The 25,426-nt window shown below is 38.9% G+C and overlaps 1 protein-coding gene across 6 annotated transcripts in view; it reads right to left on the bottom strand.

Annotated features, from left to right (window-relative positions):
- MAPK9 (mitogen-activated protein kinase 9) overlaps positions 1 to 25,363 on the bottom strand; it is a 38,868-nt gene extending 13,505 nt beyond the window's left edge. For 4 of the 6 annotated variants that reach the window (XR_003094820.1, XR_003094821.1, XM_025207845.1 and 1 more), the window contains exons 1-9: positions 25,244 to 25,363; positions 19,531 to 19,706; positions 13,392 to 13,521; positions 12,090 to 12,148; positions 10,714 to 10,852; positions 9,226 to 9,391; positions 7,794 to 7,865; positions 1,727 to 1,909; positions 579 to 703 (exon numbers count right to left, since the gene is read on the bottom strand). Coding sequence is in view for 4 of the 6 variants with exons in the window: in XM_025207845.1 (XP_025063630.1) it covers positions 579 to 703; positions 1,727 to 1,909; positions 7,794 to 7,865; positions 9,226 to 9,391; positions 10,714 to 10,852; positions 12,090 to 12,148; positions 13,392 to 13,521; positions 19,531 to 19,652 (996 nt within the window). In the remaining 2 variants the exon portion in view is untranslated. Of the gene's footprint in view, positions 1 to 578; positions 704 to 1,726; positions 1,910 to 7,793; positions 7,866 to 9,225; positions 9,392 to 10,713; positions 10,853 to 12,089; positions 12,149 to 13,391; positions 13,523 to 19,530; positions 19,707 to 25,202 lie in introns of those variants that run through there. The other 2 variants (XM_025207846.1, XM_025207847.1) reach the window with 2 other exon arrangements.
- Between the last annotated feature and the right edge of the window lie 63 nt (positions 25,364 to 25,426).

The raw sequence follows: 25,426 nt of genomic DNA, 5'->3' as shown, positions 1-25,426 counted from the left end.
GGGGGGGGGGCCTGCGTGCTCCCTGGTAGACCCAGAAGTGCTTCTGGTCCATTTCCAGATCTGCTGCCAAGTGCGCTGGGAAGCCCCCCGCACTCCTGTGGGACGCTCCATCGGTCCCAACATTGCAGCATTCATGAGTTGCCTGGTACCCTGAGGTACGTAGAAAAAACATTTAAAGCTGTGTCTATGTCTGAATCAATTCGGAGGGCTCCAATTCAATTCAGAGAGATTAAACGGTCTCCTGATTCGATTCAGATTTGGATATTCGGTCACCAAATAAGGCCGAATCTCCACCAAATCAAATCAGGGACTGAAGCTTCGCACAGCCCTACCAGCTATATCTCTGCAGTTAAATTAACAACAGTGGATGTATTCAAACCAACAGCAGTGCCACTTCTTAGCTATTTACCAGTGGTGGGGCAATTAGCGCTGCCATTTCTCTTACAATTACATGTGTAATCTTTGCTAGCTTGGAAAATGGAAAATTCAGAGCCTGCTACTGACCAAACTCAAGACACAAATTATAGCCTCAATCGCTGAAGTGATATTTTAAGTGAAGTCTAAACGTGTATACTTACTGCTTCTGCTTCAGCTGGGTCATACCAAACTGTGATATATGGATGACGTAAGGCTTCATCTACAGAAATTCGTTTGTCAGGGTCTACCACCAGCATTTTGGATAATAAATCTCTAGCTTGACTTGCTGGAAAAGAAGAGGGAGAAAGCAAATAAAAGCTTCAGAGGCTAAAATGCTAAGGTATAAGAATCAGTCTCACGATGCATCCAGATTAAACAGGTCTCTTGTAACTTGTGTGATTAGCACACATCAGAATGAAGTAGCTGGTAAACTGATGCATTTTGCTGTCCTAACAAAAGCATTAAGTCTGTTAAGAGAAACCCCGAGAGGAAAACATTTCCTATCTTGTCACTTATTTCTTATGATTAAAAGCATTATGTTTTATATTTAATAAAAATTTCCAAGTCATTCAAACCACATGCCCAACCTCTAATCTGGGAAAGGACTTCTATATGACATTCTACTGCGGCACTGGGCCACAGCTGATATGATACTAAAATAAGTTTCAACTCATTTTGAAGAAGGTATCATTCATGTTGAATTAGATGCCCTTTTGCAAACTGGGGTCTTACATCTAAAGAGACTGTTCACTGAAGTGAAGTTGACCATGGACAGTTGTAGCATACATGTCAATATGGTTTTATGTCATTAAACCAAGTTTTGAGTTCCTAACTATTCCAGATGTTTAACAACATGGACTTTGAAAACATATGCACAAATTTCAAGTCACCAAGTTGCTGATGCAAGATATAAGTGCATTAACAGTAATTTAGATCTAGTTTAATCAACCTACACATATCAGTATCAACCAGAGGTTTTCATTGTAAAATGTCTTTTACAAACAGGTGTTTTTTCTGTGAACATTTAAACCATCAACAGTATCTCAGCCTACAATTTTGAGAATAAACTGGAATTTGGGGAACAGAAAAGAATGTATGCATTTAATAAGATATATTTTAATAGTGGCAGTAAGATACTTTGCAGTGTCATGTCCTGCACTTGTATCACAAAGATGCTACTTTTCATTTCCTGCCTCATAATACAATGCAAAGGTGACAGTATCAAAACACTGCATTATCACATTTATATTGCATGGCTAAATGGTATATACTTTAAGTGAACCAATTTAGAAAGACAAAAACAACTTACTTTTTAATTTGTCACGGTCAGATTCTGATGGAAATATCCAATCTGGGAAGAGCTCTTCAAATTTGATACCTGGATATTTCGGCCTGTTTTCTACATAATTCCTTACAGTAGGCTGTAGTTTCTTCATGAATTCTGCTGATGGTGTTCCTAGCTGTTCAATAACTTTATTCCACTGATCAATATCTGCAGGGTATCTTTAGGAAAATTCTCTGAAATATTTCAAATCTGTACCACATAATAGACCACAAAAACAGGCAGCAACGTATTTGTGTATATTAAATGAACGTAATGAAAAATTGAAATGTAACAGCCAAACGTGGATTAGCGTTTTTGTTCTCTCGGCACCAGCATTGAGCTGTCGTGCGAAGAGCCGATCTGATATCTAAAATCAGACTTCTGACCCTAGTATTAGGAAGGACTAGAACTGCTGCACAATGTGTGAAGTTTTACTCTCTACTGCTCTGTAATTGTTGTTAGCCAATTTTAAAAGGGGTATTAGACAAACTCCTGTTGGATCCTGCATAAGTCTTTAACTAGAGATAAATGTCTCTAGAAGTAGGACTTTGTTGAATGGAAACTAGTATGAGAGAAAAAGGACTGGGATTTAATCTTCTGGACATACACTACAGAATACCCCACATGGATGCTTAATAACAGGTAGGAATATGCAACTAAACTACAGGAGGTAAGAATTTTATGCCACTTCTTTTCTGCTTAAATGCTTCTCAATGAATTCTCATCAGAAAATAGGGTGCCTGTAGCACAAGAGCAGGGATGCTGCTCTGATGCATTGTAATTACAGCATGTCACAGCACACCTGGTTAGTCAAGTCCACTGGAGCGTGGTAATAACCACACTTCAGCCAACCTCTGTATCTCATGTATCACCAAAATGAGGGGTGGGGGCACTTGAACTAAAGCTCATTCTACGAGTTTTAGTTCAAGTGCCTCCACCACCATTTGGAAGCGCAGGGATGCTGATACACAAGACACTCCAGGCACTTGAGTTAGAGCAGCTCTTGGAGTCACCCTAATTAAAGCACCCCTGCCCATCCCAGGAGCATGTGTAAAAACGCCCACAGTTTCCCTATGAAAACATAAGGAAGACCCAACTCAAACATGTCATAGTAGTTTCCAAAATGGTCGATCTGCATTTTCTATAGAACATCAGGTTTAAAGTGTGTATTTTTTTAATAGAGCTATTCAAATAATAGCAAAGAACATGGACTATATTCTTTTATTGTAATTATTAAGAGTTCAAACGTTAGGTCACTAGAATTATGCTTAATAATTACAAATTGGACATAATGTCTGATGCAGTTTCACAACTGTCCCCCCACACTATCTAAGGCAAGGGTTGTCAACTGCAGGTACACGTACCCCTAGGGGTACCTGGGACGGCCCCAGGGGGTACGCTCGGTGGCGCAGGGACGCAGCACGCAGTGGCGGTGCAGTGGTAAATGGCAGCAGTGGCCGCGTGTGAGCTCCCCACCCCCTGCCATTCATCACTCCGCATCGTCACTGCTTCCCTGTGCTACCGGCTTCACATCTGGCTGGCCATCAGCACCCCACCTCCATCCTGCCCCCAATCTGGAATGGGGTATCCACCAGAAGGCATACACTCCTTAAAAAAGATTGAAAACCCCTGATCTAAGGGTTAGTCTGTACTGAACAATACCTGTGCTAGCTGAGGTACCTTAACCAATTTTCCCTGCTTCGCAACTTAAATGACACCTGTGAATATCCTCTGTCAATGCTAATTTGTCTGACTTTAAAAGCACTTTGTTTAAGCATGTTCACTTCTATTGGCTGCTGTATAATCGGGATGCCTAGGGAGTAGGCAGGAAAACCAGTATGATACTGGATTAAGCTAGGAATTCCCATGATCCCTCTACATATTTAAATTGCAGAAAAAGATTAAAATAATTTAAGCATCTGGTCCTCTCTGCACAAGCAAGGCATGTATAGATTAGGTAATGTGGATCCATCAAGAGTCTTATTACACACTGTGTAATAAGGTTTAGAAACTTCTGAAAAGAAGCATCATAACTAGATTATTCTTCTATTATTTCTACCAACAAAAATAATAGAAGCAGTTCTTGAAACTTCAGTCCATCCTAAGAAAAGAGACATGTAGCTAAAGCCGTTTGGACAGCAAGTACATTCTGTATCACAGTACTCAAAGTATGTAAAATATAATAAAGGAAAAGAAATACTCTTTGTCAGAATACCTATTCATTTTCTAGACTAGAAGAATTTGTGATTCCATTGCAGCACTACACCTTTCTAATCACCAACTTTGCAAGCGTTCACTTTTATTTTGGATTTTTTAGTTGCTTGCTTTCTGTCATATCAATGGCTGGAGAATACAGCTCAATAAACAAGTGGCAGGACTTTGCATATATATTTAATTTAGAATTGTTAATAGAAGTGCTTAAACATTTAGTCTGCAAAAGCTGTAAGAATTTTATAATCTGTGACATGCATGAACATGTATTCAAAATTTCCACACTAATACAAAGATCATTCTAGTAGATTAAACTTTATATTTCTTTGTTCAAATGCATCCAAATAAAAAAAAATGACATCAAAACACAGCAAACAAATTTGGAAAAATTAGACTCATGCTACAGAAATGGACAAAAAGAAAACTGCTGAATACACAGAAGGCATTTTTCTTTCCTACTTGGAAAACTCAATTCAAGAAGAGTCTGCACCACTCTAGATTCAAAAAGTTATTTCTCCTTGTGACCACTGCCAGTTTGACAAAAACAGCTGAACAAAACTTCACACCCAGGCCCTGCTCTCAGCAACTTCGCTCCCCTATCTTTAGTCAAACATTAGAGGGAAAATGTAGTGACCCACCCTAATTTAATAAAGAGCAGTAGAAGATCAGAGTATCTGAACGAGATTTCTCTAGAAGTACCCTGCCAATGCTTAAAGTATGAAAATATTCTATGGTATAAGGTTTGGGCCTCTAAAAACGTGGGTTTAATGAAGCTATGCCTTATAACATCTGAAACCCAGACTGGGAGGGAGCCCAAAATTAATAAAATGTGTGTTGGATACTGCCTAGCAGACTGTCTCTCACTTCAGTTTTCAGACGCATTAAAAAAAAAAAAAACCCAACTTACAGAAGTACACCCGAGCCCCGTTATATTTACACCGAGTTATGATGACTTCCTATAAGACACGTAGGCTTCTGATCCTCATCCCCTCCTCTATTTCTCACCACTCTGCTTTCTACATCTGAGGTAGGCTGCTTCCCAATGCCCTTTGCTAAGTGAGCAGCGAGATAATGGACATCACAGCAGCGAGTCTTCCTACTCTCAGTTCTGGGGTGGCACGACAGGAACCGTTAGCAGCTGGGAAAGCAAGTAATGGGAAAACCTTACTTAGCCCCTACAACCCTGGGAAAGAGCACACTGAGTCTGGCCAGCAAGTCGCTGTTGGGAGCTAAAAGCATGCTTAGCACAAGCAGGACCTTTAGAAAATACTGCTGAGCCTCTCAGGAATTTCCTGCTTAGGGCAGGGGGTTGGACTTGATGATCTAACAGGTCCCATCCGACCCTAAAATCTATTAAATCTATTAATTTCTACCTGAACAGGTGCGAAACTATGTTCTAAGGCTTGAAACTATGCAGAAATGGTTGGACTCTGAGGCGGAGAGTCAAAGGCCCACTTGTGCCATTAGGGTGACTCCCTCTGCCAATGTCCAAGTCCCTGCTGTAAGGTAAAGAGGTTCTCAACGGAGTAGTTGTAAGTGTTTAACAAAGAAAATTCACCTGCTGTTCCTTCTACCCCATTCTCAGAAACTAAAAAAACATTTTACATAGAACAAATGAACAAACAAAAGAAAATAAAAATCTGCCTGAGCAGACAACAGACACTGGAAATTCTAGTGGAAATGGCTAGCATTAGACAACTAACAACAGAGCCCAATCATGGAAATCTTAAGACCTGGAGACACACTGGGCATTTATAATATACATACATACATAGCTGGAGACACACTGGGCATTATACATACATTTTCATGCTTTGACACTATCTCCAGCATGTCAGAGCACACTCAATTAATCGAGTCTACTCTGCATGTGAGCTGACGCGCACTCCACTGCATCACATGCAGTTGTATGAGCAGCCAAACGCACATCAGCGCGCAGAAAATGGCAGTGGTACATTTTTGGACTAAAACACCTTCCATGTGTTTTAGTTTAAAAGTGCTCCGCTGCCATTTTCTGCATGCTGGCGTGCATTTTGCCACTTAAAAAAACTGCATGAGAAGCTCCTGGCGCTGCAGCACAAGCATGTGTACAAATGCCCACATATAATGGTTTTATACATCAGTGTAAATTACCCACATATCTGAAGAACGTGCACAAACAGTTATCTGGAGATACATGCTCACCACTGGTGCTAATACAGGATCTCATTGTTAGGTGGGGAGGAAGCAGGTAATAGTCATTTGCTAGACAGAAACAGGTTATCACAGAATAGCTGAGCACACAACACTTACACCAGTGTAACTTAAGCCAGTGCAGTTTCACCTAATTTTTCACAGGGTAATTTTATACTGGACTCAAGTTACACCAACATAGGCTGCGCATTGTGCGTCTGCTCCTTAGGCCACAGCTGCCATCTCCCACTACAACACAGCTAGATAGCATACAGCGTTTCAGATCTAGACTGGTGGAGCTTTATTCCCTTAGGTAAATCATTTTTACCTAATACTTATTTAACAAGTATGAAAAAAAATCCCTTGATTTATTAATGAATAAATCAAGACAGCAATCAGCACAGCCACTGAAGCATGCAAGTGAAAAGACACAGAACATACATGAAGAATTGTGTTAGGTTGGTCTGAAGGCTTTGGAAGATAAAATAATAAATATACAAAGGAAGAAGAAGTGAAAAACAAAGAACTAATTTCATATTAATATTTTGTGATGTTAAATTAACATGGTCAACTGCTGAAGATTAGTGTCATGAAATTTAGCATTCAGATTAAAATTCTGGTATTGCCTACAGATGTAATAGAGGATATACTTTTATAAAATCTAACCTATAAAACTAAAAAACCCCACAAAGGACAAATTATTTAATGATTTCAAATCTACAGTCCACAAGCTCTTTCATTTTTTACTATTACATTGTGAGAACAATTAAAATGGAGAGAATGTAGTCTCCTGTTCAATTTTTATAATATAAACTTGGAAATAAATACACTGTTTTTAAGCTTTATTTTTTTTTAATGTTTTGAAATAGATAAGTTACTTTACTAAAATATATGCACAATGTATCTATGTGAAATAAGCTTCATCCACTTAACCAGAATATTTTGTTATTTTTAATGAATTATACAAAGATATATGCTAGTCAACCCAATCCTCTAGAATTCCAATTTCATGCTAAAATGGTAAATTTTGAAGCAAAAAAGCCAAATTTTAAAGAACATTTTTTTTAAAAGAAAAAAAAGACTCAGAAACGTTTCCATAAAATTTTAAAATGAAAGGCCTTTTCTTTTAAAATATATATATATTACCTCCTGCAGTGACTGTAAGCAAAAACACTGTAGCACTGCAACATGCTGGTACACAAGAACCAGGAAAAAACTTAACTACAAACTGAAACAGTTGAGAATAAACTTATTTTCATTATGCAAACAGAAAAATGCAAAAAAGCAAAACAGGAAAAATTGTTAACAATATTTTTTAAGCTTTCAGCTCTAATAATTTAACTATTAGGAGCCCTGCCAAGGGAATTTGCTTTTTAACCTATCAATATCCTTTACAGCTACAAAATATGAAGTTCTTATATTGATAAGCAAGTGATCAAGCAGTAAGGATTAAGTTAAAAGGCGGTCAAGTAAATAGGAGAAAAAAATGGAAGTTCAGTGATTCGGTTAATGACACTAATTTCAAACATTACAGTAGATGCATTCAAAAACATGTAAGAAAATATTTTGTTTTCTAGTTTTACGCACTTGTATATATAAACAGATGGTAATAATTGTGTGTCTTTGGTGGATGTGTAAATGGGGTTCAAATATGACTAGGGAAGGATACGATCAGTGCCTTGGAATATCACACAACCTTTCACCAATTCTCCCATGATGCACCCAACTGACCAGATATCAACTGAAAGTAAAAATGAAATGATCAAATTATGAAGTGTCATGAACAAAAGTGGAAAACTTAACGAAAGAAATTCTAGCATCTACAATAAAACACAAGAAGGTGGACAACCAAACTGCTAACAAGACATGACTGTAATCGACAGTATGAACACCAGCCCTGTTTTTTCTCAAAGTTCTAATTAGTACTTTTAAAGTACTTCAAAATACTTATTGGATTTTACAATCGGTAAAACCACTGTGAAGAAGGATACAATCTCTTCCTGGGAACAGGACCTTATGGAGGACCATTTCTGCCATAATGCACCCAACAGACCAGATATCCACTATCATGTTAGGTGCAGCAAGGACAAAAGATTAAAGATTTTTTTTTTTTAAAAGCCACAGATAGATTTTTAATTTGTAAAATTTACACTGCACATTTAGTCTTTTAGATTCGCGTATTACTCTACACTTTCCTGTCCCATTTAGGACAGACTCCACTATAGGTATATTAAATATTTTTGAGCCACATCAACACTTACTACACTACCAAGGCATTATGCGCGATGCACAACCCTTCAATACTGCCGACTCAAGAAATTCTATGGACCTCGTGTGTTACATTCCCAAAGACGTACATCTTCAAGATTTGCCCTCCCCAAACCCCAGCCCGTAGCCATAGAATGTTAAATCTACTCTAAAGCTGGAAAAGTAAAAGGATGCATTGGGCTGAAGGTCCCAAGCAAGATGCTGGGTCTTACTGCCTGACAGTCAGTTGTGAAGGGGAAATGCAATTAAAGGATATTTTCCTTAACAACTGCTTTGTTGTTTGATGTTTAAGATATCTCAGACGCATTTATTAAAATTAATAATAGTATTAATAATCAAATACCCAGAAAAAGACCTAGGATGGTATACAATGTTGCCTAGGCTAGAGAAATTTAAAAGACTTTATGAAAAATGACACTACGAAGAGAAGAGGATACATGCAGAAGAGAAAACACTTTATAAAAGTAAGTTAGCATTGTGGGTTAATCATTTCACACATTGGTTCTGTTAATTTTTTTAAATCTTTAAGTATGATTGTTTTGTAAACAATGCATTTTCTACAGGTGGAATAATGGTAATAGGAATGAAGGAGATAGGACCATGAATGAGCATAAATAAGAATAGAAAGAGAAGCAATAAAAAAGAAGACAAAATGGCGAGGCACAGGCACAAAGAACAAGACAAATGCTATTCTTCCAGTGACTAACTCTGTATATTTCACTATTTCCATGACAGTAACATTACAGATCAAAGATTAATTATAGTCTAAAGAAATTAGTCTGAGAAAGCTTCACTCTAGGTAAAGCATTTAATATTTCAGTCTTGTAACTTACCATTCTCTTTATATCCCATGCCAAGGATAACCTCCGGTGCTCTGTAATACCGTGTTACTACATATGGTGTCATCATAAAATTAGTACATGCTGTTCTTGCCAATCCAAAATCAAGGATTTTCAGGGTACAGTCAGATTTGACTACTATATTGCTGGGTTTCAAATCCTAAACGAAAGTTATTTTGGTTAGCTGTAATGTCCAATAAACTAAAAGATAGCATGCATCTTTCCCTTAAATCTATATGAGTCATCATCACAGCATTTCACATTAACGGCTTATATTAAAATATATACTTGGCCATGCCTGCAACCTTTTATAGCTAAATTATTTACAGATTACAGCCAACAGATACTTTAAACACAATATTACTGCGGTTACGAAGTCTTTATGACACACAAAACAAAATATGAATAAAAACCAAGTCTGGCAAATTTGTTTGCTGTCAGAAATCAGAGAATTAGACCTTTTATTTGTTTCAGTGAACAAGTTTACCGCTAACAACCGTTTGCACACCAGTACTGATAATACTAGATAGATACCATCTTGTAAAAGAAAGTAACCTCAAATAGTTATTGTAAGACCATATAGGACATCAACCTTTATAACAAAGGAAATATACTATCCCGAATAATCAGATGTTTTGAAACAAGACAGCCTCTCCCTTGCAAGGAACAATAACTAAAGGGTCATCACCAGTACCTTGTCACAGCTCACCGAGTCTAACAGACCTTTGGAAAATAAGAGTACCCCGCAGCTGTAAGAAAGCTTGGAAGCAGCTGGAATGCTTGGATGTAGTACTATTACTGTAGTCTACCTTACTATCACATTTTCATCCCAGATCTTTTCAGCAAGTTAAGGAGGTGACCGTTTTAGAGTTGATAAGCTTTCCTGTGTTTTAAGCACTTGAAGGATGAGAAAAAGCATGTCACATTAGGACATGGAAGAGGTTCCAGACACCCTGGTCATATGGAAGAAATTAAAATGCAAGAGTGGGAAAACGAACTCAAAAAGGGAGCAGTACTGGTTATGTAAACTGGGCACAGCAAACAGGACAACAGAAACAGAAGCACAGAGAGCCTGTGAAGGGTTGCAATATCATAGGGACCGTTTATGGATTTTACTTTAAATATAAATATTGCTGTGGTGTACAATTAAAAGAATTTTTAAAACAAGCTATTCCTTATTCTGTCATTACAGAGTTTACCTTTCATACTTTTAAGCTCAGTTTTTCTCTCTCATATTAATACAATCTTTAGTCTTTTTCTTAGTCTGGTGTCAGTCATTTCATTTAACAGTTTTAAAACTATTTTATCATCTGCAGATCTAATTTGCTTTTTTGAAGGATTTGTTTGTAACATGACTGTTTATCCTTGAACTAATATATATAGAAACAGAACACCAACTCGCAAGATAATAGTGAACACATTTCAGATAAATACTACCTTTAAGATAGATGTTATTAATATCAGTGTCGTAACACTACCTACTCTGTGGATGATACCAGCTGAATGGAGGTGCTTGATACCACACAGCATCTGGTACAGAAGGTAGGACATTCTTTCATGGTCCAATTCCATATGAATAACTTGACACAAGTTGGCATCCATCAGCTCCATAACCAAATACCTATAATGTAGGGAATCAAAAAAAAATTTTTCACGTCAAGGATTTTATACCTAGCATCAGAACAGGTTTAAAGAAGAGATCATGCAAGTCACTGATGTAATGAGTGTCAGAATGCTGATAAAGGTAAAAATATCGAATGGTATACATTATTTAAAGTTTGAAAATAATTTAAAATTATTTTTGGTAATTTGTTTAAGAAAAAAAAGAGGAAGAAAAGTACAACTCTGATATAACCATCAATTGTGCCAAACACAACGCATAAAGAAACTGCTAGTTTACGTTGCTTGTCTTGATGGAACCTAAAATCAAACTAAATTTACACAGAAATTGCACACAAGGAGAGAATACAGTGAAGTGTATCAATGTGAGATTTCTTTTTACTGTATCCTAACTTAACAAAACTATGGAAACCATGTTATAGAATAAAAAGTAATAATTCATTTTCAGGTTAAAGTGCTGTTCTTTTTTATCATCAAGACTAAGATTGCAGCCCCATGAATACTTGAATTAATAGGTCCTACTGCCACATAAAAGATCTAAGTTAAGAAATATATTCAGGTTGTATTTGATGCTGCAGTTATTGTGGGCTTCATCTCAGAAAAGGATGTCAGGTTATCCATATTGAGTTACTGGCTAAGAGACAAGGGGTAATTATGGGAACTGTAGACAATCTGGGCACGGCCCCACAAGTGAGAACGTGCGTTTCCCCAGGGACAAACAGCAGTGGCACAATGTGCGGCAGGCTGCTTGTCCCTGAGAAACACTGGTGCATGTGTGTTCTGGTGCATGTCACGTTACCCTGGGTGGGGTGGCGGAGGCTGGAGCTAGCACCTGGGTTGGTCCCAGCAGTCTTACCTGGGGGGCCTCCAGGGGCTGCAGCCATAGCAATCCAACAGCACACAGCCTACTTGGAAGTCGGAGCATGGCTCTGGCTGGCCAGTTTCTGGTTCTGGGCAGTGCATGCTGACACCACATGCTCCACCCAGTTTTTTTTTTTAAGGTGCAGGGTTTTCTGACACTGGGATCTCCCAGTGTCAGAACCACGCCAACCCCCACCCATAGGGAACACCTGCATGTGCGGTGTGCGCTCATCTTAATGCACCCTTTTAGTGCAGTCTTATTATGAGCCAAATTATGACCCCAATACCATAAACTTTCTTGGGGTGCAAAGGGTTAAAATGCAAACTATGACTAATTCATGCCATACTTTATCGTATTTTAATCCCTTGATACTTACACATCTTGAAATTCTTCTAGTGACTTCTGTGGTGTAAATACATTTAATAAACTAATTATCTACAAAGACAGACAAAAAGTGGAAAAAATTAATTTATTAATATTTACATAGATTAAATGCTTAAAAGGTAAGAAGCAAGCCACAACATCACTTGAATATGAAGTCAAATGCATTCATTTTTGATTTCAGAAACTGCTTACACTGTCAATTACTTGTCACTCAGAAGCTAGTTTCACTGCTGAAGTTCGGTTATTAATGTGCTTGACTTCTCAGCTCACATATATTAGCACAACACAGCAGCAGTGCTGAAGAACAACATTGAACTTGTACATTTAAAATAAGGCACTAGAAGGCATAGATGCATTTCTTTCTCCACAGGCAAACCAAAAATCTTTCTTTTCTGAGAAAAGCAACCTCCTTGTGTGTGTCACTCAATAGTCTGTGTGAATTATATGCATTTTTTTTTAATCTTTAGAACAAAGGCTTCTAAACAGCACACAGATTGGTCGGATACATCTCTGTCTACAGCTAGGTTTCTGGAAACTTTCCTTAACATTATTGTAATCCTTTAATTACTACTACAAGAAAAATTACTCAAAGTCAATTTTAAAATTCTCATCAACCCTAGAAGGCTTTGAATCTAAGTCTTAACCAGCAAGTGTTTCTAGGTCATTTTAACTTCTACATGTGATGTATTTTTCATAACATTCACAAAACTTAGCAGTTGTGTAGTAACTTTTCACAAGACACTATATTTGCCTCTAAGCAAGCTACAATTCTTGTCAGTTTGCTCTTGGCTCCAGTTCTCTTTTTTAAACAAACTGAAATAGGGAAGGCAATAAAATAGACATTTTGACATGGTTACATATGATCTTAGCCAAAAGGGAGAGTACTAATCTGATTGAACCTGAACCAGTGCAAAACAATGCGACTTACTGAGATAAAACATAGTGGAATAAGTCCAATTTTATGCTGGTCCAGTGACTATACTGATGGATTATGCTAGTTTAAACTATACTGTTGCAAAATATTCCTTCCACCTTGGCCCCTCCAACTCAGTACATGAAAAAAAGCCACGTGTACAAACTTAAACATATATTGTGCTTAAATATTACAGCCTACTGTTTCATTCTGAGAAATGTCAAAGTTCTCATTTATAAAGGACTATGCTACCTATACCAATTCAACGATTCTGACGCAACCACCTTTGTCCATTATTTGGATTACTTTGACTCACCCTTACTTATTTCTAGTAAGAGCATTATATGGAAAATAATTACATTCTTAGGAAAAATGACTTACATTTTTGTGATTGACACATTTTAAAAGAACAAGCTCTCTGTAAGCTCTTTTTGCATGTGTTTGATTCTGAAAAGGACGACTCAGCTTCTTAACAGCAACATTTATCCCAAGGACTGTATCGAATGCAGCACTGAAAATTGAGAGAGTTAATTTAAGTTGAAGACTTTTGGGGAAGAAAGAAATCAAGGTCTGAAGTCATGCACATCCACAAAGCTGCAGACATTCATTTATTTTAATTTTTGTTCAGACAAAGACAACTGAAAAGAGTCTGCACATTCTTAGACAGGGATAAATGTAAAACAAAAGCTCCCCACACCCCTTGTCCAAGCCCAAACACTTACTGCCCTAAAGTGTTAGTCAAAATTAAGTTAAGCAGAAGATATGGTAGTGTGGCAGCTTATAGACTAGGGGTGTCAAATATATGGCCTGCGGAGTCACTGTATCCAGTCTGCTGGGGTACTAGAAGTTGGCCATGTGACCTGCTCCAGAGCTTGGGGGTCCTGGACTCAGCTGGATATAGCCCATGGCAGAGGGGTGGGGGTGAGCAAGAGCTGTGACACAGACCTGCTTGCCCCACTGCAGCTGTTTGGCCCTGTGACCACTGGACTCATGCCACCACCATCGCTAAATTTGCTGCTGTTGTTGCTACCCTATGGATCCAACCTAGGAGGAGTCTCACAGTCCAGACCCTATGCCCTATGACAGCCCATAGATTCATAGATGTTTAGGTTGGAAGGGACCTCAGCAGATTGTCGAGTCCGACCCCAAACGTCCCTAATGAAGTCTTTATGTGCCCAACTGCACTGCCTTCTGCCTAACTTCAGGCTAACACAGCTAACTACCCACCTCCAAGTTAAGGCAACCTTTCTGGAAACAAAAATATTCCTGGTTGCTTAATTTGAGATAAATGAGTCTCTCACATAGTGCTGTTGACACTACTTCCACGGCAGGTCCCTTTCTAATGCAATTATTAACTACAAGTCTCTAAAGTCTCCACTTCAGTCTAGAGCTCGAGTGCCTCACTGCTTCATGCCCCCAAAAGTGAGATCTCTGTAAGAGTGCCATTGGAAGCATAAGGGTGGTTTTTGAAACTTGGAAGGTATGATAAATACATGTATAACACAGGTCACCAACTATGTTCATTGTTCTTAAGTCTCTCATTACATTATTCTCTTGGAGGAGCCAACTGAATTACAGATTTAATAAATAAAAAGATTCACACATTTTAGGAAGAATTCACACATTTTGGGAAGAGAGGTTTCCAATTATGGCCTCGAACTAGCAATTATATTTAGCAAAAAACTTTTACTTCTTTGTGACTTCTGTTCCTTCCTAGCCTCCATTTTATAAGCACATTTTGCAGAGGAGGTTTGTTTCCAAGAGCCACAAGTATCTAATTCTCAGCTGCAGCTGCCTATATTCATGATCAGACTAAACAGTGAAGAAACTGAGTATTAATGCACAGGTGTTATTCATAAAGAATAGCCGTATACTGCAAACCCAGGCAGCAGTTCCGATTCTCTCACTCAGAAGAGTGCAATATCATTCAAGCTCTACTTTGACTGTTTACTTAGTGGTGGAAATAAGAATATAGGTATGTTCAAAGCTGTTGGGAGATGGGCTTTCTTTCTCAGAGTACACCCAGCAGTATGCTTAAGAATGTCATAACAGCACTGTATTCCTGTACAGTACTATCTTCTAAGAGGTTGCATCAGTACTTTGAAATAAAATAATATGTGCTCTGCTTATGTGAAGTCATGGCTTCCCCTATAAAGAGGAACAACATTACTGAAGAGCAAAAATGAAATTACAACAGGCTTCTCTTACAAGAGGAAATAAGGTAAAAACACAGCATGATTGCCCTGTTTCTATGCCTACAGCCTACTTAACCCATCTCAGCGTTTATATAAAGTGACATATTTATAGAACTGATCTGTGCAAAGTCATCATTATCAGGTCATTTCAGCCATTCATAGAATCAAAGCTTGAATACCTATACAAAATAGAATATGAAGTGGGAGCAAGGCAATTCAACAGATGGTTTAAACCTACTACTTCTAGTACAAAACTTTACATTTTTGATATTTATTCATATTTACCTGAACAAGAGACCATAAAATAGTAAGTGGAAAGTTCTATCCATGTCAGCTCTTTGACCTGCATTTTGAATTACTACAAAATGTCCAAAATTTTTTAACAGAAAATGCACTAGAATGAAATGGTGTTACCGATTCTCAAATTCTACCACAAACTGTGAGGCTGACCTAGCGGCACTGCTTTATTCAGAAATCATTTGGCAAATGTAAAGCAAAATCTCTCAAGGAGGGAAGTGACTCCGTAGCGAGCCTGTAGCTCATTCCCTGCCTGTGAAACTGAAGAGAAGTAGCCTTGACGTCATATTAGAAAATCAAGTTGTGCCTGCTGCCATCACAGCCTAAGAGAAATAAAAGTATACAGACTGCAGAAGGAAACGGATCAAAGATTTTATAATTAACCAACCTAAAAGAATATTTGAACTTGAGTGTGATACAGAGAAAAATCAAGAACTTCAATATTAAAAAGAAACAAAGCTGCAAGGCCACAATGCCTATTATAATCTAGTGTTCATTTTCAAATGCTAGATAATTTGGAATGTGTTCCTAATAAGAAAATTTCATTACATAACCTCTAAGACCACTGTGCAAAATGTATTTTCCCTTTCCTGTGTCCCCGAATTCAAGTACCTGATTTCAAAGGAATTGTCAACAGGAAAAAGTGATGCGTATCTTAGAAGAAATGAAAACTGCTACACATAAAAACATTATTAAAAGTGGATTTATTTTACTCGTTTGATTTCCCTTACCACTCTGCTATTAATCCAAACACCTCCAAGTAAATTTTCTTCCAAATTAATGAAAAGCTTATGTCTATCATTCAATATCAGATAAAAGTTGTCTTACACAGGATTAAGGTTACACATTTATCTGTGTTGTTCACAACGTTAATCTACATGAAAGGCAGTTAGGGCACCAGCACTGCAATAAAATCCCACATTTTCCGTTGCTTGTTTAGTAAATCAGACCATGTTCTGCAGATCAGGAATACTCTTGTAGTACCAGGTGAAAGATAATTCTTTTCTAATATTTTTTTTTAAATCAGTTACAGTAGGAAGTGCATTAACTTTAAAGTGTGGTATTGAGCAAAATTTACGCAGACTTTTACGGAATTCAATCTGATATATAAAACATTCAAAATAACAGTTTCTGCCCCTGTATAACACACATACATGTTTTAAAAATCCAAGGGTTTAGCTTCCTGCCTGCTCTTACTTATCTTCTCACTAGCTATTTATAAGTTACTTCTTTAATAGTCAGATTCGTTTCATATAATTTTTGGAAATTTTGTGCACAACAATTAATTTGAACATTGACAATTTCACGCTGACACTTCCCTCTCAAAAAAAAAAACAACAAACATTTCCAAGAAGTCTCACGAAATCCTGAAGGTCAACTGCAGAGCCAACAACACAAAGTAATTTACTACTGTGTTGCTCTGATTACTATTCGGCAAGCATAGCTCTTCTCAATTGTTTCTTTATGAAATGTAGAATTTCCACCCTTATGATTAATCTGGTGTTGTTTCTTTGCTCTCAACTAGTCTGTGAAGGTTACTATATACAATATACTTTTTACATTACATGCCTAGGGATGATTCTCAGTTAAGTGTTTCTTCAAAAGCAAATTACTTTGCTCCCACAGACAATTTAATTTTAGAGAACTAAATTTAAATTCTTAAGGTGTCTATTCTGTTTTGAAAAACATAGAATAATTATTTTGAACAGCTTGCTCAAGTACAGCCATTAACAATCTACAACATCTCCCGAACAGATTAAAGTAGGATATTCCAGATCATGTGTGCTCTCTTGCTCTCTCTGAAGGGGATTGATACAGGAATATTTGGGGGTACAGAACAAATTGGGACAGGGAAAGTCAGGGTCCAGGCTAGGAGAGAAAAATCAGGAAGTGCAGAGAAAGAGCCATTTGGGGAGAAGAGAGAAAAGGGTCTCAAAGAAATTCAAGGAGATATAAAGAATCTGGTAATTCAGTCACATGTATACATGTGTGTGTGCATGCACACAGCCCAGAAGCTCAAATACACTAAGTCAAGAGGCAAAAAAGGAAAGGAACCCCAGTGGGGAAATTTTATGCTATCTAAAATAAAGTACAGGGACACGTAACCAATCTCCTTACTTAAGGCTGTGCAGAAAAGCAAAAAGGCTCTCCGAAGATACTGAGACTTTTGAGCCTGTTCCAATCTTTGTTTTGTATTACAGGCACTGAAGAACCAGGATCCTCCTACCAGCAAACATCAATGGACCTCAGGACAAATACATTACTCTTATGTATTTTAATTTCAACCAAAAGGGAAAATGGAACAAAGTTAACAGTGATTCCTATTAAATTTTGGGAAACTCACAGTGCTCCACTTCATATTTTCTGAAAGACTGATGAACTTAATGTTACTTGTAGTTTAAGAAATGGATTTTGCATCAGCATAACCCTACACAAGTTTCACAACTAGACTGGATTTTGATACGCTATGAAAGGTCTTTCTAAGATTAACATCGTAATTATCATTATTATTAAAATGTTGAAAAGATTAGAAAAAAAGTAAAATTGTTTTATGGGAGCTGCTATCTTCCAGTTTGAGACTGACATTTATTTGTTCTCTCTCGAAAATTATAAATGCTGATTTGGGCAAATTTTTGTTTCACTGTAATTTTAGTTTCTTTAATTTGTAGCTAGTATTTAGAGGTTTCAGAAGATGCTGAGATACAGTACACCTCTAATTGATACTCAGCTGCTCCTTAAATCAAGTATACTCAGGACAAATCATTAAGTCAGATCATTCCTTGTCTCTCCCTACAGCTTGACCTCATCACTGACTTGACCTTGAGGAAGCAGTCTGGTTTGAAACAGCAGGGAAGTGGAGCAGATCAAAAATGCACCATTTCTAGAAGGAGGAGGGGAATCATGGCCATCTGAAATTCCCACATGCCATCTGGTACTAATAGAAAAGAAATCAAATCGGAACTGTATTGTCAGAAAGAGTTATAATAATATACCAAGCTTTCCTAAACACTAATATCTAGTGACTTCATACACCCTACATTTAACATGCTATTTTCAAGGAAAAAGAGGGATTTTTCCTCTAATTTCTCTGACTTACAGCCTATCAACAGCTGGGCAATGGCTTATTTCATGAAATAACTGCAGTGATATCCACAGCAGTTGAAAAATTGAAAATACAAGATACTAAATAAAACACTATTTGAATTGTAAAAGCACAAAAATGCAGGTAGGGTTTGAAGTATTACAGCCTTAAGAAACCATGGCTATAAAGTCAGGGCTAGAGTGCCTAGAGATGCCTCCTGGTACCAAGCAAGCTTTGCTCAAAAACAGATGGGGTTGAAAGGTAACCTGGGTGGAACAGATAGTGGCAGCCTATTAAACATTTGAAAAGTTTTATCTTTAGCTGGCCCAGAGCTGTGGAGTCATACAAGAGAATAAGGTTCAAGATCAGACTAATGATTCTCATGTCCTGGGCCAGTGGAGGCTGGACACAAATTTGAGGTAACATAGCAAGGTACAGACAGCCAGCCAGCCCAACCCCTCACATAGCAGCCCTTTCTAATTTACCCATAGAGTGACAGTGACATTGATTTGCCTCAGCCTGCCAGTTAATGGCAAGGCACTGCACTGATGGCTCCTAGAAATGAACAGGACTGATTGGGAATAAAGGGGAGAAGGAAACAGGGAACCATGCTGAAGAAACAAGTAAAACCCAGAATCTCTCTCACCATCTCACCATTATACCCTTACGCGGTAACTTCATAACCACATATGGAATGTAACAACTAGAAATTAAAACCAAATGGTAATGAGAAGGAAATCTGCTGCCCATTTAACTTATGAAAATATCTAAAAATTTAGTTTGGTTTCCTAAAAATCACAATTCCATATTAGAAATGACAACAAACAGGCATTGGAGAACCTATTTGGTTCACAATTCTGTAGCAAGAGATAAAAGCATTACAATTAAGCATTATATGTGCAGTTCTTAAAGTGATTTATGTTAAAACAAAGCATGTATTACTCACCAAACAATGCCCTGAGCCCCAGATCCTATGGGCTTCAATTGCTGGTAACGTTTTAGTACAGTGAAAGTTGAGTCTGCGACTTGAACACTGTAAAATTGACTATCACATTTATTCTCACTCATGATGCAGTGTCATGTAGTTTTTTCCCCCCAAGGACCTGGTACAGTTTTCAAGATCTTTAAACACAAAGAGATATTGAACAATTAGCTAAACAAGCAATTCTCAACAAAAGTGTTAAAACATTTTCGATATATTCTGTGCATCAGTATTTTCCAATACACACGGTATTAAATTATTTTAATCTTCAGGGTTTTTTGCACTATTTTAACTTATTGCTAGGTAGAGATAGACAAACTGCCAAATATAAATGGACTGTTCATTACATGGAACTGCGATTCAACCAGTGACCTTTAAAGGGAGAATATAAAACCTAAAGCTATGGCTATTATGTTATTCTATGTTGTATGAGAGTACATTACTTCCTGTAATATTTGGTAAACATTAACATTTGTATGCGTCTTTCAAAAGCCAGCAACACAGATGAGGAAGTCAATAGCAGAATGAAAGACAAGAAAAGCTGAGCGGGTGGCAAGTTGGAAAGCAGTAAGAAAAGACAAAACAGGGAGAAAGGGAAACAAGACAAAACAAGAGCTAAAACTGCACTTGGTGTGTGTGAAATGCGTGTAGAAGGAAAGAGTCCTCAGCAAAGGAACTCAAGATGATCAACAGAACGTTTAATTTTGTTGAATGCTGGACAGAAGTGAAATTGAAGGAGAAGGTAGCAGTAATCCAGCCAAAATAGAAGTCTGGCATGAACACGGGTTTTGGCAATATGACAAAGAGGAGCCAGTGGACTTCAGAAATGTTAGAGAGAGGAGCTGTAAGATCTGGCACTAGCCTGGATGACGGAAGAAGAAAAAAAAGAAATAACTCCAAAACTCCCAAGACTGAATGAGGTGGAAGATAGTTATATTGCCAAGTGATTGAGAAATGGTGTGGTAAGGGAGAGTGGGGGAAACAGTTTGTGAGGAAAGTTTCATTTGCAGTTAAGAGGCAGCTGAAATTCATGAAGAGTTAATAATGCAAAGAAATTTGAGTCTGGACAAAGAGAGAAAAGGCAAATTAAAACAATAGTCATCAAATATTTTATAGCAGTGGTTGGCAGGCTTTTTAGGCTGAGAGGTGGAGTGGCCCAGTTTGGGTCAGAGGCGGGCAGCCAGGTGCTTGGACTCAGCTGTCACTGCCACTTTTCCCATGTGGCAACAAGAGGAAAGCCTCCCCACACCCGGGTGCTTTTGCCTGCAGCAAGAGGGGATATCAACTGCTGCTGAAGCCCCACATCTGTGGGCCACATCAAATGGCTCTGTGGGCCATATCTGTCCCTAAGCCGTAGGTTGCCCGCCTCTTTTACAGTATGGACCAACCACAGATTAAGGAAGTACTGTCTCGACCACCTTCACCACTGTGTTGACCACCTTCAACTAGCCAACTTCCATTGCTCAGCTATGTAATAGCTATGTAGCAACTAAAGCATCTCTTAAACGGAAAAAAATAGCTGGAAAATATTCAGTGTACTTCTGATAAACTACTACTAGATAAAAAACTACTTCACAGTCAGGGCGGCTAGGAGCTGGAACCAACTTCCAAGGGAGGTGGTGCTGGCCCCTACCCTGGGGATCTTTAAGAAGAGGCTGGATACTTACCTGGCTGGACTCATTTGAGTCCCGTTTTTGTTTTTAGGGTGAGTGGTTTTGTTTGTGTTTTTGGGTTGTTCTCCCGCCCTGGCGGGGGGTCGGGCTAGAAGATCTATTAGGTCCCTTCCGACCCTGAAACTATGAAACTATGATACCTTTTAGTGTGATTTAGCAGATGCAAATGAAGAGTGTTTACGCCATATGACCAATTAGATCTTAGTAGAAACCAACAAGCTTTTTGTACGCCACTGATAAGGCATGGACTACAGTTTGTGAACCAGTAGATTTGGGTGTCTTTATCATGCAGGTACTAAGAGACTCTGAGTAAAATCCTTATCTCACTGAAAGTCAACATAAATTTGCCTTTGACTTCAAGGAGTCCTGGATTTCCTCCTCAAGAGAACAGATATACTGGCATTTTCAAAATCCTCAATTCTCTTAAATTCCTCTCCTTTAAAATATAAAACTTAAAACTTTATTATGTTATTAACATATATAGAATATACAGAATGTACAGTGTGGCTGAGTTAATGCTACTAGAATCACAACAGACAACTATAACAAGCAAATCTTTGACATGAAATTTGGAGAAATAACAAATAATAAAAGGAAAAAGCAAACAAGAAAAAAGAAACCAAAAATCAAAGCCCGCTGTTAAATTCTTAGATTCGTTTCTTTTGCTGTTGATCAATATAAAAAGGCCTTATTTCTTGCAAGACCTATGACTACAGCTACCTGACAGTCCAATGTGAGGCTTAATTATGGTCAATGTTCTACGAAAAAAAAAAAAAATCTCATTATGTGAAAACCATAAATATTGGGGTTTTCTTTAAAGGATACCCGACTTCTCATACTCCTTTTACCCTTCCCTTGTCAAAATAAACCCCACACTATGTCATAGTTCTAGAACACTGAGCACAGAAAGAAAAAGTCTTAAAACTTAAGATGAAACGTTAACAGTCCTTTTTCTTATTATTCTCCTTGACCAGTAACATGAGTGCAAAAGGAAGAAGCTAAGCTAACCCCTGCCTACCCCAGCCCATATGTTGGGGTATGAAAATCTCCTTTTTCTCCAGCCACTATGCTCCCAAGGGCCAGATGAAAGACAAGGTTTTAAACTATACCCACTCCACTCCAAACCTTCATTATTTTACTTAAAGGGTAAAAGAGTTAACAACACAAGGCTGCAGGTCTGGTTTCCCATGCAAATGCTGACAGCTCAAATCTCCGTGGCCTTTGAGATATGTAAAGAAACTGACCTAAGCACCTGCTTGGCAAGATGAGCCAGGGTAAGGAAAGGGTTATTGAGCAAAGTAAAGATCACAGCTGCATGTCCTAAGTACAGCAACTGTCTGAGTAACAGGAACGGGACAGCTGTGCTATTTTATGCAATTCCCCAATGCAGGACATGAAAACTGTTTGGGAAGGGAAGGGAAGGAAGTGAAAAGTCTACAGCCTCCTTTGCCCTTGTCTTCACAGGGGAGACTCGGTGTTGCTAACACTCATGAAGAAAATGGCAGCTTAGCATTTTCATATAAGTAAACAGCTCAAGTTAGAGACTAAACTCCCCTGCAGGGTAACCTGAATTTTTCACGTGGGTGAAAAAAACATAAGCTTCCTTTCTTGGGGAGGATTTTACCTTGAGTTGAGGATATATTTTTTGTATTAAGGACAAGACTTAAAAAAAAAAAAAAAAAAGAAAAAAGGAAGTAGGAGGCTATCTGATCTAGCAGTGCTCTCGTTCTAACTGAGTTTGATTGCACAAAACCATATTAAAATTAATGTCATTTGGAAACAAGGATAAAGACTCTTCTTTGGGCTAAATCCACACAGGGATTTGGGTGTTGTAATATACAGCACCTTAACAGAGACGACCCTAGCAGGGTGTGGGGCCCTGGGCAAATCAGCCTGTGCAGGGCCCAGATGCTGGAGAGCAGCCAGACATGAAGCCAGCCTGGCTCTGTGGGGCCCCCCAAAGTGTGGGGCCTGGGGTAGTCATCCCAATTCGCACCCCCGCTAATTCACAGCCCTGAGTTATGGCAAGGTTCCCCATACCTTATATGTGGGAAAGATAGAGACCTAAAATAAATTCACAGAAACAAGCAAGCAGTGTGGCAAACTGGTAACAATGGAAAGGTTAGGACCAGGCAGAACCTAAGCCAAGGGCAGTTAAGCACCTATCTCAATGCAAGAGTCTCAGTTGTGAACTGTCTCACTGAGTTAGCTGCTTGTACCAAGTCAGCCCTTTCTTACAAAAAATACAAGAGACCTCCCATTCCCAAATAGGACAATCACCTGAGAGATGTGAGCTCAGTTTTCAAATTCTATTCTGACAATACAGTGCCAGTTCTCTCAAATTCGATGACCCTAACCACAAGGTTATCCGGTATTCTGGAGTGAGACTCTTTCAGTATCTCCTAATGAAGTTACTCAACTACATATGCATGAATATGAAGTCCCTCACAGAGCCCAAGTCTCCCACATGTCTCATGACGGCTCCTAACCACTGCGCTATGAAGCTGTACTCACTTTTTCTCTCCTTGGCCAAACAAATGTTTAATTCATTATGCAAAGCAGAACAGCTGTGAAAAGAGAATCCTCAAATATTTACAGTTAGAGCCTCCTCCTGTGCAAAAGCAGAGGTCTAGATCCAGCTTCACGCTGGGCACAAAGATTCAAACAAGGTGTCTGGCTCTCATAGGAGTACTGGACGCAACTGGACAATTGAACAAGAAGCAGCACACGTTTGGGCAAGACAGGTAAGCTCTGAGCTTGTCTAATGGTTCAGGCCCTGCAGGAAAACAAAAAAAAATCAGCGGGGAAATCACCTAGTTTCTCTTTGCGCAGGGGTACCAAGCTGCTTGGCAACAGCAAGACAGGCACTTTTGTGCTTGTCTGCTATGCTTGTCCTAGACACTTTAGCCACTTGCATGGTTAAAAAATTTTTTTGCAAACGCTGATGGTGCCTGCATATCGACTTACATGCCCGAGTCCTTTGTGGACCTATCCCCCTTTGAATGCCCGACTTAGGGAAACTGGCCTCTGTTTTGACTATGGTCCATGAAAGCCAAGGAATATCAGTCAACAACCTGACTACAGTATCACGTACGCCACAGTATGAACATCATGTTTCACATCAGTCGATATAAAGGAGTCCTCTGGAATTTAGAAATAAACCTTCAATTTCAGAAAAAGGTTTTCAGCACCTGGTACCACGATATTACTTCATCTAAAAAGGACCAACACACAAACAGGAAACAGGCATCCATCCTCCGAAGGATGGACAGCAGCGACAACCCCTTTACAATGAGAATGCAACACATCTTCATCAATTGAAAAAGCTGTAGGATCATTATTTTGACCCGGCAGCCTTGTACTACTAAATTAAAAACAGGCACAAGATCAGATGATCCCATTTGAAAGCCATTTTGTTTGACAGGGATGTATGTTACATGGAAGATGCCGAATTTTAGCCAATTTTGGAGGTAAAGCTTCATTGCTGAACATAAGAAAGATTTCTACACCTCCCTGCCTTTCTGCCACGTGACACCCCCAAGGAAGGATCCCTGCCTGATCTGCACATCAAAGAGAAACTCACAAAGACACCCCGAGGAGCGGACTCCCACCTTCAGCTTCCTCCGTGCAAAATGAAGTTGCTTTCCTACCCGTGGGGACTTTTTACCATCTTGAATTTTCCCTGAGCCCGAGGAAGCAGGGTGCGTGCCCGAAAGCTGGCAGAAAAAGACTTATGCGGGGGGGGGGGGGGGGCGCGATTGCTTAGTCGGTCGAATGAAAGGTATCATTTCTGAACCACGAGTTACAGAGTTTTGCATTTCTTTTTGTTTTTACAAGCACCGGTGACAATCACCGGAGGACTTTTACGGACCGCACGGCAAAGACGGACAACGAAACACCGCGAGCACGTGACGGCGTACACGCGTGACCCGTCACGGCAGGGTTGAAGCGGCGCTTCCTAACCAGATGGGATCCCTGTAGATCTTCACGTCACATCGGCTTACATGGGAGACAAGCGGGCTACTGCGGTTTGGGAAGCACTGCCCGCGCCGCTCGGGACGAAGGCGCTTCGACGACGCAGGGGAAGGACGTGACGGCGACGTCCCAGGTGGAGGTTCCAGCTAAGAGGGAAAAGAAGCAAAACCTGCTAAGTTTATCAAGGAAAAGACGACGTCCCCGAGACGAGC

This window comes from Alligator sinensis, unplaced genomic scaffold (genome assembly GCF_000455745.1).
Source record: "Alligator sinensis unplaced genomic scaffold, ASM45574v1 scaffold741_1, whole genome shotgun sequence".
NCBI classification, from domain to species: domain Eukaryota; kingdom Metazoa; phylum Chordata; order Crocodylia; family Alligatoridae; genus Alligator; species Alligator sinensis.
This window is presented reverse-complemented; position numbering and strand designations above follow the sequence as displayed.